Here is a 19,322-nt window from a genome sequence, read left to right as displayed (position 1 = left end):
TATATGTTGTCATATTGCCCAGTCCTAATAGGGAGAGAGAGAGAGAGAGAGAGAGAGAGAGAGAGAGAGCTGGGCAATATAAACATATTTATCATTATCATCATTATTGTTATTGTGATAGATTACATCAAAATATGTCACAATATGCTTTTCTGGGTGTATCCTGGATATCACATCAATACTTAAAATCACTTCTTAACTGCATTTTTGATTAAATAGAGAGCTTAATTAGTCTTGTTTCTTTGGGTTTAGTTAGAATTAATGTTAAAAGAGCTTAAGTAGTCCTTTTTAAATTGATTTAGTTAGGGTCCAAAGAGCTGAATTAGTCCTGTTTATTTGGATTTATTTAGGGCTAAAAGCTTAGTTAGTCTTGTTTGATTGGATTTAGTTAGGATTAGGGTTCAGAGAGCTGAATTAGTCCTGCATAGTTGGAATTAGTTAGGATTGGGATAAAGGGGTTTAATTAGTCCTGCTTAATTGGATTTATTAAGGATTAGGATAGAAAGATCTTAATTAGTCCTTTTTAGTTGGGTTTAGTTAGGATTAGGGTTAAGAGAGCTTAATTAGTCCTGTTTAATTGGATTTGGTGCAGCTCAGTGTGTGAAATGTGTAATTGGATTTGTAATTTTTAACAGTATTTTTTAATGTGTCTCTATATTGTCTGTTGTAACTTCTGATGTCACAAAAATAAATATTATGGCACATTGTGTATCATAAAATCATCTTTAAGCATCCTGACATTGTACCCATTTCGCCCAGCTCTGTGTAACTCCATAAAAAAATTGATATATTATGTGTGATTAAAACATATGTAATATTTTAGTCTTGAACATGTTACTGTGTTTAGAATAAAACCCTTCATACGTCTGATGTGTGATTTATAGATAGGCATTATGAATAATCTGTTCGTCATTTAACTGCAGTTAATATTTTGTCCTAAAATAGCAGAAGCAGAATTAAAAAACAGAAATAATCACAATAAATTTCAGTTCATCATAAAATACTAATAAAACACTGTAGTAAAGTTTAATAGTATGTTTTCTTTAAAATCAAGTAAAACATATTTTTGTTTGTTTGGCAGTAAAATCTGCGACCCTGGCCTGACGTCCTTCGAGCCTGAAGCTCTGGGGAACCTGGTGGAAGGCCATGATTTCCACAGGTTCTACTTTGAGAATGGTATCTAGAACTTTGCGCACTTTATCATTCTGTTTTTATTTTAAACATTGTGTCTTACATTGTGTGGAGAAAACTGGTGAATTATTGTGATCGTGTTTTGGATTTTGATCACATTTCTTAGATCTACAGTTCAGAAAGGTGCTACATAAACAAAGACTAATTATTATTATGTTTATGAGCTGAAAATCAGTGCAACTAAGTTAACCTTTATTAGTCCCACAGCGGGAAAATTCACCTCCACATCTGTGCAGTGAAACACCACATACACACTAGTGAAGACACACACTAGGGGACAGTGAGCACACTTGCCTGGAGCAGTGGGCAGCCCTATCCACGGCGGAGCAGTTGGGGGTTGGGTGCCTTGCTCAAGGGCACTTCAGTCACATACTGTCGGCTCTGGAGATCGAACCGGTAACGTTCCAGTCACAGGGCTGGTTCCCTAATTCCATCTTCTTGCGGTGTTAAAACCACACATAGTTGCACATTCAGTTTCCATTTTTCACCAGAGGGGGCGACAGATCCCTACAGCCTTTCCACAGGCAAACAGGTTTATAAACTGTAAACACTAAAGCCGTCTTTCACTGCAGAGCTGCTGGTGTGTTTGTGTTTTCCGTGTTGAGGTCTGTCTAAGGGTAACAAGCCGGTCCACACCATCCTGCTGAACCCTCACGTCCACCTGATCGGCGAGGACGCCGCCTGCATCGCCTACATCCGCCTGACGCAGTACATGGACGGCAGCGGCCGGCCGCGCACCATGCAGTCCGAGGAGACCCGCGTGTGGCACCGCCGCGACGGCAAATGGCAGAACATCCACTTCCACCGCTCCGGCGCCCCCAGCGTGCCCATCAAGTAAGAACAGCTCCGTATTGATCAGTGATCGATCACCTGCAGTGCTGCTGTTATTCACACTTAGGTCTTTTAAACCGGATGTGATTGTGATGTGACTGAGTGAACACGGCACCAACTGGCCCCATGGGAAAAAGTAATTGCCCCCTTTAGTTACTCAGTCAGCCAATTATCTATGTTTAATTGATAATTGGGCTCTGTTACATTACAGCACACTCGGTCTCGATCACTGCAGGCCCTGCTGAAACTGGACATCACTTCAGAAGAACCTTTCCACCAATGTGGAGTAAAACAAAACATAACAATAATAGCAATAAAATCTTTATTTATATCTTTATTTGTGGAGCACCCACTGAGCTTCACTGTCTAATTGAAGGTGAGCTGAGCTCTTCTGAGTTTAGAAGCAGAATAACAGAAGAGACCAGAACGTTATTGAAGTATATCAGCCTAGGAAGAGTAACAAAACCCTTCCTGACGCTCTGCGACTTCAGAGAGCCACAGTGAGAACCATTATCTCCAAATAGAGAAAACCTGGAACAGTGGAGAACCTCTTCCAAGATGTGTTTACAGTATTGATGCTGTTTGTGTTTGTTTGTTCATTTGCTTTGTAGTTAACAGAATCAGTTCCAGCTGAAGAGGACCATCTTGTGCTAAAGCCTGAACTTCGACCCCAGACCCACCTGCCCAAGCACCATCTCCTTTACACCTGTACTGCCCCCCGCCCCCCCCGCCGGCGGGTCAATCAGACACAAACGGACATTATCTTATCAAAGGGAGTGAATTTTTAACATTTTATTTTGTGTTTGTTTTTCTTTCTTAAGCTGTTTTGGTATGCATTTTAAATGTATAGAAATGTAAAGATAGCCTTGCCCCTTCCACCCAAAGCCCTGCCCCTTCCACCCAAAGCCCTGCCCCTTCTGCCCCAACCCCACCCCCTCTGAGTCTAAACTGTATTTTTATGTCTGTTTATGTGTGCGTGCGTGTGGGTGTGTGTGTGCGTGCAATATATCAACATTTGAAAGATAAGAATGTTAATATTAAGCTTGCTGTTGTCATGGTGATGTACATATCGTTGTGGTTGTTACGAAAAAAAAACAAAACAAAAAAAAGAAAATGAAAAATACATACTTTGAATTTTAGCTTTCAGCAGAACTGTTACAGGCTTCGTTTATGACGAGTGAGTTTAGAGAGGCTGGCTGTTTCCTCCACGCCACAGCAGACGCATACATACAGAAGTATATACAAATATAAATATTAATATTAATATTGATGAGAATGTAGCATATCAGCCAGAGTCGTGCATGGAGGACTGTTTACGAAAGATCACGATTTTCTTCTTTATGTAACGTAATTCTTGGCCTTTTCTATCAATGCCATAGATACGGATATTTATTAAAATGAGGGTCGGTCATCATTTCAGTGATTTTATGTATTTACGTATTTGCATATTAACATATTTACATATCTTGCGTTCTGAATTTAACCCATTAATGTCCAAATCTGAAATGTGAAATTTTGCAGATTTGAGCACAAACTTAAAAAAACAATTCTAATCACACCAGCAGGCTAAAAAAGTGAGTTTTTATCATTAATTCATCATCAAATTCGGTATTTTGGTCACATGATCGATTTTTAAAACAAAAGAAAATGTGACAGCACTTTAATAATTATATAATGGCTACAAGTGTATTAATAAATGCTATCATTTGGATTATTAACCTTTTTCACTCGGTGACGTACAAACAATTATTCATTGTTCTGAGTTATAGAACCCTTAATAAAAGTTTAATTAATAATTTGATACTCATAACTCACCCAATTCATAATCATTATAACATTATGAATAAATGTTCATTATCCTTTTACTTTGTGATGAATTTTCTTAATTCTTAGTTAATCAAAATGTTTTTTTGGTGTATTTTAAACATGAATGATTCATCATTTTACCCCAGCTGTACAGTTGGGACTGAACTTTATGATGTATTGATAAATATATAATCATAAGATTATTTAATACGTTCAAATACATTTATAAGAACGCTGGAGGTTGAAGATTAAAACATGAATGAAAACTGAAAGCAAAAATCCAAATTATTCTTGATCAGGTTTCTATCAATTAAAATAGCGATTAACTATTAGTGAGTAAAAAAGTTAATATATTAATACTGTCATTTATTAATGCATATGTAGCAATTATAGTTAACAATCAACAAACTATGAAACAACAATTAATTCGCAAATTATTAGGTTTTGTAATCGTTACTGAAAATCTGTGAATAAAAGTAAAAACATTACATGAAACCCCCAAAATTCAAATGTTTACTTTTAGATGTTTATCTGAAACACAACTAGAGCACTTTAGACCAAACGGAAGGTTCTGTGGTGTTTTTATACTCATTAATGGGTTATTAAAGTTATACATTTATTGTACAGTAATGGGTTATTAAAGTTATACATTCCAACATGGAGGTTCTCTTAACTGATCCTGGATGGGTTAAGGTTCTATCAGTTGTTCATGGATGCATTAAGGTTTTATCAGCTGTTCCTGGATGTGTTAAGATTATATCAGCTGTTCCTGGACATGTGAAGGTTATGTCAGCTATTCCTGGATGAGTTAGGGTTCTATAAGCAGTTCCTGGACATGTGAAGGTTATGTCAGTTATTCCTGGATGAGTCAGGGTTCTATCCACTGTTCCTGGATGTGTTAAGGTTCTATTAATTAGCTGTTCTTGGCTGTGTTAAGGTTGAATCAGCTGTTCCTGGACGCAATAAGTTTCTATCAGCTGTTCCTGGATGTGTTAAGGTTTTATTAATTAGCTGTTCTTGGATGAGTTAAGGTTCTATCAGCTATTTCCCGACATTTTAGGGTTCTATCAGCTGTTCCTGGACGTGCTAAGGTTCTATCAGCTGTTCCTGGTCATGGTAAGGTTCTATCAGCAATTCCTGGACACAGTATGTTTCTGTCAGCTTCTGGATGTGTCAAGGTTCTATAAGGTATTCCAGGACAAGATAGGTTTCGATCAGCTGTTTCTGATGTGTTAAGAATTTATTAATCAGCTGTTCCTGGTCATGTTAAGATTCTGTCGGCTGTTCCTGGCTGTGTTAAGGTTCTGTCAGCTGAATCTCTGAACTTGTGGGCCGCATTCACAAAAGTATTCCTAAGAAAAAACGAAGGATCTTAAGACAAACACTAAGAAGTTGGTAAGAATGAAACAGATAAAATTAGTAAATTCTCAAATAATCTCTAAAGAAAATCCTTAAAAAAATGAAGGTTCTATCAGCTGTTCTTGGACATGTTAGGGTTTTATCAGCTGTTCCTGAATGCATTAAGGTTCTGTCAGCTATTCCTGGACGCAATAAGTTTCTATCAGCTGTTCCTGAATGTGTTAATGTTCTATTAATCAGCTGTTTTTGGATGAGTTAAGGTTCTATCAGCTATGTGTGGACATGGTAAGGTTGTATCAGCTGTTCTTGGCCATGTTAAGGTTCTATCAGCTGTTCCTGGTTGTGTTCAGGTTCTATTAGCTGTTCCTGGTCATGTTAAGGTTCTATCAGCAATTGCTGGACGCAATACGTTTGTATCAGCTGTTCCTGGATGTGCTAAGGTTCTGTCAGCTGTTCCTGGGTGTATTAAAGTTCTACAAGCTATTCCTGGACAAGTTAGGGTCCTAGCAGCTGTTTCCGATGTGTTACGGATCTATTAATCAGCTGTTCCTGGATGTGTTAAGGTTCTGCCAGCTGTTTCTGGCTGTCTTAAGCTTCTGTCAGCTGATTCTAGGCATTTTAAGGTTCTATCAGCTGATTCTGGATGTGTTAACGTTCTGTTCCTGGATGTGAAGAACCCTGAGGAACTCTATTTGTGTTGAAATATTCACATATTAATTCTGCTGAATGCAGGCTGTAAGCACACTGCCCCCTGGTGGCCGCCGCCCGTCAGCGTGCCACTCAAACGGATGATGTCATAGTGATGTCAGAAGGGAACGGTCTTCCTAGAGGAAAAAAACCTCATCACTAAAAGACTATGCTACAAACCGTCCATTTGTCTGTTTTTATTATTATTTTTATTACTTATTATTGTTGTTATTGTTATTTTCTTGGGGGGGGAATCATTCTCTGCAGAAACCCTGGATACAGGGGGTGTGATATATCATTGGTTGCCATGACGGCACTAGCAACTCAACATATTTAAAGAAAACGATAATAAAGGTGTGATATGTAGTGAACTCGCTCTGTTCGTCTCTGATTTTCTGCACTTTATAAGAAAGGAAACACGGAAATCCGACTTTTTTCCATTCTGGATTCACAACACAATCTGATTCCGATTCAGTTTCAGTTCTGATTTAAACTGGATCTCTGGACTTGTGGGCTCGAAACTTACGAAGGATCTCAAGACAAACACTAAGAAGTTCGTAAGAATGTTCTGAAATACAATTCTCGCAAAAAACATAGTAAATTCTCAAATAATCTCTAAAGAAAACCTTATTTTCTTTAGAAAATTGTTCTCATAAGTAGGCTATAGGTGATGTCATGTAGACGATTAATATCGCTTTTAGGTTATCGGAATTTTTTTAGTTTATTTTAACAATTATATTTGTGATATTCATTAGAAATCGCTGTTTAAGAAGTTCACTTACTGTTACTGTTAATTAGTACAGTCTGAGATAAGAAGTTTCATAAGTAAAATTCATAAGTAGTTAAGAAAAAAGGCACATTTAAGATTTTCTTTCTTAAGAAAATCTCCTTTTACAAAATTATTTAATTTTGTTTACAGTGAGAACCGCAGTCATAAGATCCATAACAGGGTTGAATGTTATCGTACAGCAGCGTTTAATGTAGGAGCTGATCAAATAGATTAGCACAGCTAATTTCCGCTAGCATCTTTCTATGTTATGTTATCGCCAAGCTAGCAGTGATGCACATTCACAGATTACAGATTACACATCAGCACCAAACATTGAAGTGGTGGTCCTCAGACGTGTACCCTCCATAGGAGACCACTTTACACGTTTACACTCCATCTGAAAACGTGCCTGAAGAGCTCCTGTTCGGACGAAGAGTTTACGTTCTTCGTAAAGAAAAGCAGAGACACTGGGGGATGAACACTTTACACTTTTATTCTATCAGCCGTACACACACACACTGCAGCCTTGTTTACTGTTTAAATGTCTTTCTGTCGTATAATAATAATAAACTAATACATGCTGTTATAGATATACTGTAAATACTGTATAGAAGTATATTATTATTATCATTGTTATATCAGACAGGATGTGGATTCATTCAACAGAAAGTGGAGCATCACAGTGAAAAGCAGCAGCAGCAGCAGCCGTGAACCACCATATTAATAATTCATTCATTCATTTTCATTCATTCATTCATTCATTCATTCATTCACTGACTGTCAATCACTCATTCATTCACTCACTCATTAATTCATTCATTGACTCAGTCTATCACTCATTCATCCACTCACTTTCATTCATTCATTCATTCATACACTGTCGTTCACTCACTCAATCATTTATTCGTTCATTCACTTACTTTCATTCATTCACTCTCTCATTCATTCTTTCATTTATACACTCATTCAGTCATTCTTTCATTCATACACTGTCGTTCACTCACTCATTCAATCACTCATTCAATCATGTATTCATTCATTCACTCATTCATTCTTTCATTTATACACTCAGTCATTCTTTCATTCATACACTGTCAATCACTCATTCAATCGTTCACGCATTCATTCATTCTTTTATTCAGATACTTGTTCACTCACTCATTCATTTATTTATTCACACTCATTTATTCACTCAATTACCCACTCAACCACTTTCATCCATTCATTCACTCGTTCGTTCACTCGTTCACTCACATGTTCATTCATTCATTCATTCATACTCTTCATTCACTCACTGCATCGTCTCTGATCCTCCTTTTTAACAGAAACATAAATATATCGTCCATAAATAAATAAATAATCAATAAATAATTAACACTGATTGTAACATTTTCTTCTTAACTCACACACAGAGATAAATAAATGTGTTTTACAGTGTCTGAAACGAAAAGCAGGTCACTGATTGGTCGGAGGATCAGAGAATGAGCCAATCATCTCTCTCAGAACCTTCAGCGCAGATCTGCTACATTCAGAATATTAAAGAGAATCAATCCACTCTGAGAAACACGGTGAGGCTATGAGACAGAGAGAGAGAGCGAGCAGGGCGAGAGACATACAGACACAGTGAGATATGAGTGAACACAGTTATTAGTGACGCTAGCTGAAGCATGCCTGCTAACTTCCTCCACACGCGGTTAATGTGCACGACAGTCGCGTTCAGACGCGTTTATATACAGAACCGCCGCCTTCACGGCGGAGAACACGCACACGAGTTTATCAGCTTTACCCAAAGAGCGCGATATAAATACTGTGTAGAAGGGGAAATCCATCCAGTTTTCTAAAATTCTCTCCATGATTAAGCGTTAAAGATGTAAACAGACTCGTTCAGAGTGGTTCGGTGTGAAACGCTCTGATCTAGAGGGACTAACCGAGTCAGAATTGTGGTGATCAGAACCAGACGAAGAGGTTAAAGAGCCCATATGGCTGAGAACCAAACACTGCGTTCAATGTCAAACATAAACACTGTTAAACATTCACCATTCAGCACTCAAATCATTCAGTAAATATCCAGGAACTAAACTGAACAGAATTTGTTGGTTTTGTGATGTCACAAAAAACAACTCATTAACATGTATCCAATTATTCAGCCTACATCAATGTACAGCATCTTAGCCCCGCCCATTCAGCCTACAGCAGTTTAGCCCCGCCCATTCAGCCTGCAACCGTTTAGCTCCACCCATTCAGCCTACAGCAGTTTAGCCTCGCCCATTCAGCCTACAACCGTTTAGCCCCACCATTCAGCCTGCAGCAGATTAGCTCCACCCATTTAGACTACAGCAGATTAGCTCCACCCATTTAGACTACAGCAGATTAGCTCCACCCATTTAGACTACAGCAGATTAGCTCCACCATTCAGCTACAGCAGTTTAGCTCCACCATTCAGCTACAACCGTTTAGCCCCGCCCATTCAGCCTACAGCAGATTAGCCCCACCCATTTAGACTACAGCAGATTAGCTCCACCATTCAGCCTACAGCAGTTTAGCTCCACCCATTCAGACTACAGTAAATTAAATTGACTGCCTTATGAATGCAGGGCCGCCAACCAGTACAGAGCTCATTTACATATATATCAGTTTTAAAGGCAATGATAACAGCCTGTTTAATGTTAATGTATAAAGAGAAGCTGAAATCACGCCAAACCGCTCCGAATCTGTCTACCTCTCACACTCTTAATTACGGATGAATTTTGAGAAATTTGGTGGAATTCCCCTTTTAAAATGCTTTAAAGATGAACAGTATGATATGAAGTGCAGAATTTTCTCTTTAACACATATAAACCAACGTCCTGAACGATCAGAGCGTTTCTGACCGTTTTCTTGATTTTTTTTTTTACTTTGTCACGATTACGAATAAAAAGGGTTTAATAATTTTTATAAAGAAAAAACAGTAAACTCTCTTTGGTCACGAAAAAGTGAAGAAACACAAACGAAACTCCACGAGATAAACGCGAAGGACGGTGAGAAGATGGCGACAGGACCCGCCCACAGCTTGACGGACAGGAAGACTGGGCGTGGCAGGAGTGAGGTGCACTGTGGGATTGCTGGAGCGCGATGCATAGGGAAATTAGGGGGCAGGGCCAGAGGAGGAAGGACTCGGAGGAAGAAGAGGAAAGGCGAGGCCTTCACTCCTCCTCTTCCTCCTCCTCTGCCCGGCCGCAGTAGTGCTGGACGAGGCGGCGGACGTGTTGCTGCAGGTCGTCATGGTGACGATGAGGGCGGTCCAGCTGTTCAACAAACACCCGCAGCCTCCCTCGAACGTCCTTCAGCACAGTTCGCTTCAGAGACTTAGTACTGCTCATCTTCTCCCTGAGAGAGAGAGAGAGAGAGAGAGAATAGAGAGAGAGAAAGAGAGAGAGAGAGAGAGAGAGAGAGAGAGAATAGAGAGAGAGAAAGAGAGAGAGAGAAAGAGAGAGAATAGAGAGAGAGAGAGAGAGAGAGAGAGACAGAGAGAGAGAGAGAATAGAGAGAGAGAATAGAGAGGAAGAGAGAACAGAGAGAGAGAGAGAGAGAGAGAATAGAGAGAGGGAGAGAGAGCGAGATAATAGAGAGAGGGAGAAAGAGAGAGAATAGGGAGAGAGAAAATAGAGAGAGAACAGCGAGAGAGAGAGAGAATAGAGAGGAAGAGAGAGAGAATAGAGAGAATAGCGAGAGAAAGAATAGAGAGGAAGAGAGAGAGATAATAGAGAGACAGAGAATAGAGAATATAGAGAGGGAGAGAGAATAGAGAGAGAGAATAGAAAATATAGAGGGAGAGAGAGAATAGAGAGAGAGAGAGAGAGAGAGAGAGAGGAAGAGAGAGAATAGAGAGAGAGAATAGAGAATATAGAGAGGGAGGGAGAGAGAGAGAGAGGAAGAGAGAGAATAGAGAGAGAGAGAGAGAAATTTAGCGAATATCAGATCTGAGACGGTGGCTCAGCGACTGCAGTCTGGCGTTAGTGTGGGTTACAGACAGTATAAACAGACACAAGCCACGTTTACATGCAGCCTGATAATCCGTTAATAATCCGACTAATAGCTCAATCGGAATAGAACACGTCCATGTAAACACCTCAATCGGAATAGACTAGTCCGATTGAGGCCATTCGGATTACAATTTCTATCCGACTGAACGAGGTGGGTAAACCTCTAAATAATCCGTTAAATAGAAGAATAATAGCCATGTAAACGCCTGAATCCGATTACATCCCAATCGGAACGTGTAAGTATGTTCTGCGCATGTGCGTCGCGTCATGGCGAAAGTTTATACCGTTCAGCATGGCGGAGCAGAAACGGGTCTGCAGAGGAGACGAAGTTTATGCTCTGAGCTTTAAAAGACGGCGGTGGGACGGACGTCCAGCTTATGTGTCTCAGAACACGACGTCTTCCTCTCGCCACTTCCTTTATAAGCACATGTGAAGCACGTTTTCCTGAGTCTGACATCATTTTAAAGCAATTAAAACACAAGCGCGCCAACTGGAAACTCATATCACGCGGACTGGACCTCACGTGATGTTCGCTGTCATGGTAACGTTTACTCTAAACGCTACTCCACGCATGCGCGTCATTTTGCATCGGCTTACTTGTAGTGAGCATGTAAACGTGTGGAAGATTTTCCATCAAATCGTTGAATAGAGTGTGCATATAAACACCTCAGTCTGAATCTGTAATCGGATTGTATTCAATCGGATTGGCAAAAATCTTTGCATGTAAACATAGCCAGTGAAGCTGATCCAGCAGGAAGCAGCAGATACAGTGACGAAGAGGAGAGGAACAACAGAGACAGACGCTCTCAAAATGTTGAAATGTTGTTAGGGTGTTGCTAAGCAGATGCTATGCTATCCCAGGCGGTTGCTAAGGTTGCTAGGCAGTTGCTATGCTATCCCAGGTGGTTGCTAAGGTTGCTAGGCAGTTGCTATGCTACCCCATGTGATTGCTAAAGTGCTACGGGATCAAAAATGGCTGGTCAAGTGTTGCTAGGCAGTTGCTATGGTATCAAAATTGCTGGTCAAGTGTTGCTAGGCAGTTGCTATGTTATCAAAAGTGGTTGATCAAGTGTTACTAGGTAGTTGTTATGATATCCCAGGTTGCTAAGGTGTTGCTAAACGGTTGCTATGATATCCCAGATTGCTAAAGTATTGCTAAGCAGTTGCTATGGTATTCCAGATGGTTGCTAATGTATTGCTACGTGGTTGCTATGGCATCCCAGGTTTGCCAAGGTGTTGCTAAGCAGTAGCTATGGGATCCCAGGTGGTTGCTAAAGTGTTGCTAGGCAGTTGCTATGGTATCAAAATGGTTGATCAAGTGTTGCTAGATAATTGCTATGGTATATATGGTACGTGATTGCTAAAATGTGGCTAGTTCGTTTCTGTGGTATCCCAGATGGTTGCTAAGTTCTTGCTAAGTGGTTGCTATGATATCGCAGATTGCTAAGATACTACTAAGAAGTTGCTATGGTATCCCAGGTGGTTCCTACGCAGTTGCGTTGCTATCCCAGGTGGTTGCTAAAGTGTTGACAGGTAGTTGCTATGATATTCCAGGTTGCTAAGGTGTTGCTAAGCAGTTGCTATGGTATCCCAGGTGGTTGATAAAGTTGCTAGGCAGTTCATATGCTATCCCAAATGGTCGCTAAGATGTTGCTAGGCAGTTGCTATAGTATCCCAGATGGGTGCCAAGGTGTTGGTAGACAGTTGCTATGCTATCCCAGGTGGTTGCTAAGTTGTTGCTAGGTAGTTGTTATGGTATACCAGGTGGTTGCTAAGGTATTGCTAAGCAGTTGCTATGGTATCCCAGATGGTCGCTAAGGTGTTGCTAGGCGGTTCCTATGGTATCCCAGGTAGAAGAACCTTTTAAAGGTTTTTGAGTGTGGAATAATAAGAAGGTTCATTTTGTAACAAGTTTCGACGTATCCATGCCGACTATTCTGCAAACCTGTGCACAGAAAAATGACAAAATTGCACAATCGATTCACGATTTGGATGGAAGTCTTGTGTGTTAAATCAAACCAGCGATAAGCTTCTCCTGCAAACGAGCCCAGTATCAGTCTTCAAGTGTGGAGTCAAGGGTTCGAGACAAGTGTGAAAACGCCCTGAGATCACACCCAGGTTTCCTACTTCAGGCTTAGAAGCTAAAGAGCTGAGTCTCTCATAAAGCAGCTTTCTCTGAGTCTCAGTGCCAAAGATCAGCGTTTCAGTTTTCTCTTGATTTAGTTGTAGACTTCTCCTGTGAGGTCGTGTAGATCGTCCTCCTCACAGCTGAGAGGTTAGAGTTTAGTGTCTTGACGTCACACACACAGCAGTCGGAGACTCATTTACTGTAATAAAAACACGACAGTGCAGTTCACTCCAACACACAAACACACCATGCCAGTGGTCAGACCTCCTGATGACAGATCCATCACGCTGCTTTATCTCCTGCTGTACACCTGCAGGAACCTGAACCTTCTCAAAGCCCCCTAAATACTGCAGAGCCTGGAGAACCACAAAAACTACATTAACCATCAGCCCCTGCAAACAGGGCGCTCAGTCAGCCACGCAGTAATGCTAATGATTAGCAAGGTTGGGTTGATGGTAATGCTAACAGTGAAGGGGGTTAGGGTGATGCTGAAGCTAACAGTGAGGGAGCTTAGGGTGAAGCTAATGCTAATGCTAAGGGAAGTTAAGGTCATGCTAATGTTAAGGTAGGATAGGGTGATGCTAACAGTGAGTGAAGTTAGGGTGAAGGTAATGCTAATGCTAACAGTGAATGAGGTTAGGGCGATGCTAACACTAACTATGAAGGAGGTTAGGGTGATGCTAATGCTAACAGTGAAGGAGGTTAAGGTGATGCTGATGCTAACAGTGCAGGAGGTTAAGGTGATGCTGATGCTAACAGTGCAGGAGGTTAGAGTGATGCTAATGCTAAAGGTGAAGGAGCTTATGGTGAAGCTAATGCTAACAGTGAATGAGGTTATAGTAATGCTGATGCTAAGACTGGAGTAAACCAGCTATTGTGCAATAATACAGCAGTAACGTGAACCTTAAAGCCAAAGTCTGCTGTGACGGACTCACCTGTGTGAAGTCGTCCTGGGCGGTGGGCAGGTCTGTGGCCAGGTGAGGGTCTCCCAGTCGTTTCTCCATTCTTTCACCCTTCACCACCGTTGTCCGCACCGTCTGAGTGACCTCTCGACCCCCGCCATTCTCCTCCACGTTGCCTGCCGCCGTATTTTGCTCACAGAACGTTACCTGCGTAGAATAAAAAACATTATCTGAAAAAAAATGAATAAAAACTTGGCTGGCTGAGAGATGAAATGCAATTTTTAATGCCGCGCTAATAACACGCCTCTATAAACCTATTCATTAACAGGGTCAGTGTTTGTTTGTTGTTGGTTATAGTTTCTGTGTATCACAGTCAGCAGCAGTAGTAAACCTTACTTGATATCAGCTTCTTTATGATCGATTTACCAGTTTGAATGTAACCAATCAGGTCACCGATGCTTGGCCAAAACTATACTCTGCGATCCAGGAGCCGAAATCAAACACATCTTTGCTGTTGTTTTAATGCTCGTCTGCCTTTATTAACAGCACCTCAAGTTGTAGGAGTGATATAAGCATCCGATTGTTCAGCACTGATGATGTTGTGGTTGGTGTAGTGTAGTGGGTAACACCTCTGCCTTCTATACTGTAGACTGGGGTTCAATCCCCTGCCTGGGTAAACACCCTACACTATACCAATAAGAGTCCTTGGGCAAGACTCCTAACACTACCTTCACCTACCTGTGTAACATGATCAAACTGTAAGTCACTCTGGATAAGAGCGTCTGCCAAATGCCATAAATGTAAATGATGTGCACTGAGGAGAACATGCTCTGGTGTTGAATTCCCTTCTGAATTAACGTGGTTCAGCTCAACAGGTCCACACCAAACAAGGTAGGTCTGAAAATGACTTTAATTCAGCAATGTAGCAGTAAGAAATGAGTTCATTTGCAAAAAACAATAAATGCCATCCTTTAAAAAACAATCTGACTGAGTTATTCTAACATGCAGCTCATTCTGAACCCTAAATACATTTAGTCGCTAAAGCCGTTCTTGTTCATTGTCGAGGCAGAACCCAAAACATCCGTTTAGCCAATCAGCACGCAGTTTTCGGGTCAGGTGATGCAACACTGCCGCCAACTGTTTCAGGCAGCATCTTAAATGGCTCCCAACTCCCTACAAAGTGCAGCACGTAGGTCTGTAAATAAAGGCTACTGCATCTAAACGGAGCCCTGCGTTGAACTGGTGACCTGTCCAGGGTGTATCCTGCCTTCCACCCAATGAATGCTGGGATGGGCTCCAGCCCCCCCCGCGACCCAGAAGGAGAAGTGGCTTAGAAGATGTGTGTGTGTGTATGTGTGTGTGTGTGTATGTGTGTGCGCATCTAAACAGAGCTCAGTGAGTCTAACAGAGAACCACTTTAGATTCAGCCATGTGAGCACAATTCATACTGGACATTGGGCAGTGAGCCATGAGATCCAGCCTTAGAATTTTCTGAGCTCTGATCTTATAGATGTTTAATATTGACCATTAATGGCTGTTTGTGTTCAGTCTTTATCTGCTTGTTTTATGGTAAAGATGTTGACCTTAAAGAAACTTATGACCATTAAATGGCTTTGTTTAACTCTGAAATGTGAAATGACCATTGCAGTTTTGCCAAAAAATTAATTAAAAAAAGGTCAATAAAGTTTAATTGTATAGGTTACTTGTATTTTGTTGAGTTATTTTTACTTTATCAAAAACACCCAATCAATGTTTGGTTGATATAACCTGGAATGCACAATAATAGAAACATGATTTATGAAAATGGAGATATTTGTTTTAGTAAATGAACTCTTCAAATATTCAAACTGGCATTTATTAAATCCACACAGTGAACTAACACAAACTGTGACTGCGCTTTAGTTCATGTTTACTGGGTCAGTGAGCTGCAGCTCCTCTCACTGAACACTGAGCTCATTAAGGTTTTACTGTTTGGGAAATGTCCCATCTCTGAGCTGCACTGGAGATTCTGCTTGGTTCTGCTGCTGAGTTGGAGACTCTGCCCGTTTGCACTGGTCAGCGCTTTGTGCAGTTTAAGGAAAGCAGAGTTTTTATGTTGATGTACGCATCCTGAACTCGCACAGTACTAAAAAGTGGTGGGTCAAATACCTGCTCTACTCTGTGGTTTTGGCGGCCCTGAAGCAATGTGACATAGTGCTGGGCAATATGACCTCAAATCAATATCACGATTAATTTAATATTTTACCTCGACTGCAATGACTGAACGATTATTTATTTCATTTATTTATTTATTTTTTTTTTTTCATAGCTCACCGACAAGGTTTGTACTGTAAATATGCTCTGTACGTCTTAATGTAATCGTCTCAACAGTCAGATCGGAATTCATGCAGCTTTTACGTCAATCCAACTCGACATTCTTCAGAATTTCATGCTGCTGAGACTCAAACATTTGGGGTGATATTTCAGTACAAAAATTAGAAGAGACTGATCCAAAACACCTTAGTGTTTGAAGAGATTTCAAAAGAAATGGCCGAGCGTGGTCGTAGGAGAACGAGGCTGCAGCGTCAAAGAACAGTTAAAAGCCTAAAAGCAGAGTTTAAAGAATCCGAGGATGCGAACCAAAGAAGTGACCGCGCCCTTTTTACAGCTCAAACACATTCTGGGTGATGAGCCCAGCTGTCAGTCAGTGAAGCTTCATGATGGCTCCTGTGATGCTGGTGAAGATGAAGCTGATCCTCCGGGAGCGACTGGCGTTCGTTGGCAGTTGTGATTGTTTACCTCTGGATGAGCCGTGAAGCAACGTGAAGCATTGGTCTTTTGCATGTGTGGGTCAGTTTAGGAGCTGATCTGTTCAGACTGATGTTACATACAGATCACATTTAAACGATAATGTGAACAGACAAACAAAAAAAAGTCAGATTTGGTGAGAAAATCAGATCTGGGCCACTTTTACCTGCTGTGTGAATGTAGCCTTAGCTTCCATGTCTCAGACTGGACGTGGCGGAGTCATGCGACTACACACTCGTTAGTAAGTTTTAAGGGGACAGTACATGAACACACAGAGTGGGGAAAGGATTAACAGAATTTTTTAAAATCGAAAGAACCGACCTGGGCATGATTATGTCGGTTAAAGGTTCTTAATGTCGGTTTCGATTACTTTTTGATTAATTGCCCAGCCCTAATTTGACAGGTACATGAGGCAACCCAAGAACAAAGTTGCACGCAGCACGCTCAGTTACTATAGCATTTAGCCAAATTTGCAGCATGGGCTTTTTGATACATCGTATTGTTCTCGCTATATGAAGTCATCTGCAGTGTGTCTCCATAATTTGCAGCATTTTTTATTGTCTTTGTATTTTTTTCAGTTGTCTGTGTCTTTTTTTTTAACCTTATATATAAATTATTTATCAATCTAGGGTTATTTACTACATATCAGAGCTTTTAGTCTGTTCTGTGTATGTTAAGCTTTGAAAATTAAAGTTTAAGTAGCCGTTACAACTCACTTATTCTATTCTAGAAGCACTGCAATTTTGTTCATTGAGGGGTGCATATCAGTCTCTGCTCTTTTATAATAATTTACCTCCTCAGAAAGAAGGGCATCAAGAGCGGAAATCACAATTACAGCAGTGAACGAAAAAGAATAAACAGCAGAACAAGCAGCCGTTTAAACAGCTGTTAATGGTAGGTGGCTGGTGAATACAGCTGTTTACAGAAATGTAAGCTTTGAGAAACTTGTTTGTTGTTGTGACTCAGAAAACTGACAAAGTGAAAAACGACCAAACTTATATAAAGTCAGCCAGGATGATCTCATAAACATCCAACAAACCTTCATCTAAGATTTTTGTGTCCACTGATCTAATAAAATCTTTTGACGTAATCATGTGATGCATTTATAGCATTTCATTGGTCTGTTTTATGAAACTTCTTGTAGCAGGTGAGTTTCAAATGAGCTGGAACATGCTTTACATTACACAACCCAAGTTTTACGCTGTCTCTGAGAGAGTCCCTGTCCTTTCTAGTCCTCTTTTCTACTAACTGGGTTCACATTTCAGCCACATTGAGGGTCCACATTGAGAACTGGGAGTGAGGTCTGGTATGTTATGTCTGGTATGGTCAGTCACACAAACACCCTACAGTTCTCATGCTGGAATGTAGGAGTTTCACTATTGTGTTCTGCTCAAATATGAAGCACAGAGTCAGAGTGGACTATAGGAACTCTCTCAGAGACACCCCTGTAATCCTGACCTGAATGAGTTGGAGCTGTTATTAAGGAGGAGGAGACAATTAATGAAGTACTAGAGAAGAAATTATGTATGTGACTAATTGTCCCAGGGAGCATATCTACTCACCTCTGTCTGGTCTCCTTCACTCTTTACCACAGTTCTCTTCACCACTTTAGAGCAGGAGTCTGTCTGACCGACTGTAATGGGTCCTGCAGGACGTCCCTCTACCCTGACCTCCTCTCTCTCCACACCATCCGCAGACACACAACGCTTGATCACCCTCCGGCTCACCTGCACAGGTAACATAAAGACATCACCTGATCTCCCTGCACAGGTAACATAAAGATACCACCTGATCACCCTGCACAGGTAACAGATATACCACCTGATCATGCTGCACTAGTAACAAAGACACCACCTGATCACCCTGCACAGGTAACTTAAAGATACTACCTGATCACCCTGCACAGAAAACAAAGATACCACCTGTTCATCCTGGCAAAACTGTTAATGTTTATTGGTAAACAAATGCTTGACGACCTTGTAGCTCCAGTGCAGATTCAGGCTTAATTCTGTAGTTATTCTGGTTAAGGGTGTACCTTTTTAATCACCAAGTTGCCCTGTTCATCAATGTACTGTTCCTCAGTCACAGGCTGTAGAGGAATATCCGGGACTTCATCCCCCTGTTCCCAAACAGAGAGATCAGGAGTTAATGCAGAGAACCTGCCATAATACAGATGCCCAGTAGGGTAGCAGTGGCACCAAATCTGTAGGATAGGGTGAGGTTAAAGATACGATTAAAGATAAAATAAGGGAAGAAAAAAAGTTGAAATTTCACAATGATCTAAGTCCAGCCTGCACAAATGCACAAAAGTGACCTCAGATCAGTGAAAAGGCCAACTTCAACCAGCACTTGAAAAAAAATGTGGTTAAGCTTGCGTAGGTTAGAATTAGCTGGCAAATCAACTTCTCCACAAAGCAGCTAGTAAGTCAAGTTAGAAAAGATAAGCAGCATCTTCAAAAACAGGGAGTTGGGAAAAAGAGAAGGTTACTTCAGTCAGCTGTCTAAGGAAATGCAAAGAAACTACTCCAAACAGGACTCAAACTGACATTCCCAAATCACCAGGCAATGGGTAGACACTCCAAATCAGTAGGTCTCGTTTAGGAAGCCTTCAAATGTTGTACCTGAATGATCACTCTCCTCCGGACCACCCTGGTGCTCAGCACATCTTCATCAGAGCTTTCAGATAACACACCTAGCTCCTCCTCTACATCCTGACCATGCATAACAATCATCAGAAAATGATATACATTATGCACATATTTTCTGGAGTTGCCAGAAATGAACCCTGTCAGTTCTGAGTGAGGAGGATAGATACTCGATCAAAAAAAAATCTAGTAAGA

The 19,322-nt window shown here is 40.8% G+C and overlaps 2 protein-coding genes across 6 annotated transcripts in view; one reads left to right on the top strand and one right to left on the bottom strand.

Annotated features, from left to right (window-relative positions):
* Positions 1-3,107, top strand: part of camk2d2 (calcium/calmodulin-dependent protein kinase (CaM kinase) II delta 2) — a 42,391-nt gene extending 39,284 nt beyond the window's left edge. For 4 of the 5 annotated variants that reach the window (XM_036583692.1, XM_036583690.1, XM_036583691.1 and 1 more), the window contains 2 exons: positions 1,082-1,176; positions 1,797-2,029. In XM_036583692.1, the coding sequence (XP_036439585.1) occupies positions 1,082-1,176; positions 1,797-2,029 (328 nt within the window). Of the gene's footprint in view, positions 1-1,081; positions 1,177-1,796; positions 2,030-2,633 lie in introns of those variants that run through there. The other variant, XM_036583689.1, reaches the window with a different exon arrangement.
* A 6,726-nt stretch (positions 3,108-9,833) lies between these two features.
* The window catches only part of ank2a (ankyrin 2a, neuronal), a 103,588-nt gene continuing 94,099 nt past the window's right edge, over positions 9,834-19,322 (bottom strand). The window contains exons 45-48 of the mRNA XM_036583686.1: positions 18,518-18,601; positions 18,045-18,209; positions 13,729-13,902; positions 9,834-10,009 (exon numbers count right to left, since the gene is read on the bottom strand). Of these exons, the coding sequence (XP_036439579.1) occupies positions 9,989-10,009; positions 13,729-13,902; positions 18,045-18,209; positions 18,518-18,601 (444 nt within the window). The 3' untranslated portion in view covers positions 9,834-9,988. The remainder of the gene's footprint in view (positions 10,010-13,728; positions 13,903-18,044; positions 18,210-18,517; positions 18,602-19,322) is intronic.

This window comes from Colossoma macropomum, unplaced genomic scaffold, assembly GCF_904425465.1.
Source record: "Colossoma macropomum unplaced genomic scaffold, Colossoma_macropomum, whole genome shotgun sequence".
Classification (NCBI taxonomy): Eukaryota; Metazoa; Chordata; class Actinopteri; order Characiformes; family Serrasalmidae; genus Colossoma; species Colossoma macropomum.
The sequence above is the reverse complement of the archived record's forward strand: the minus strand, read 5'-3'. Positions and strand labels throughout refer to the sequence as shown.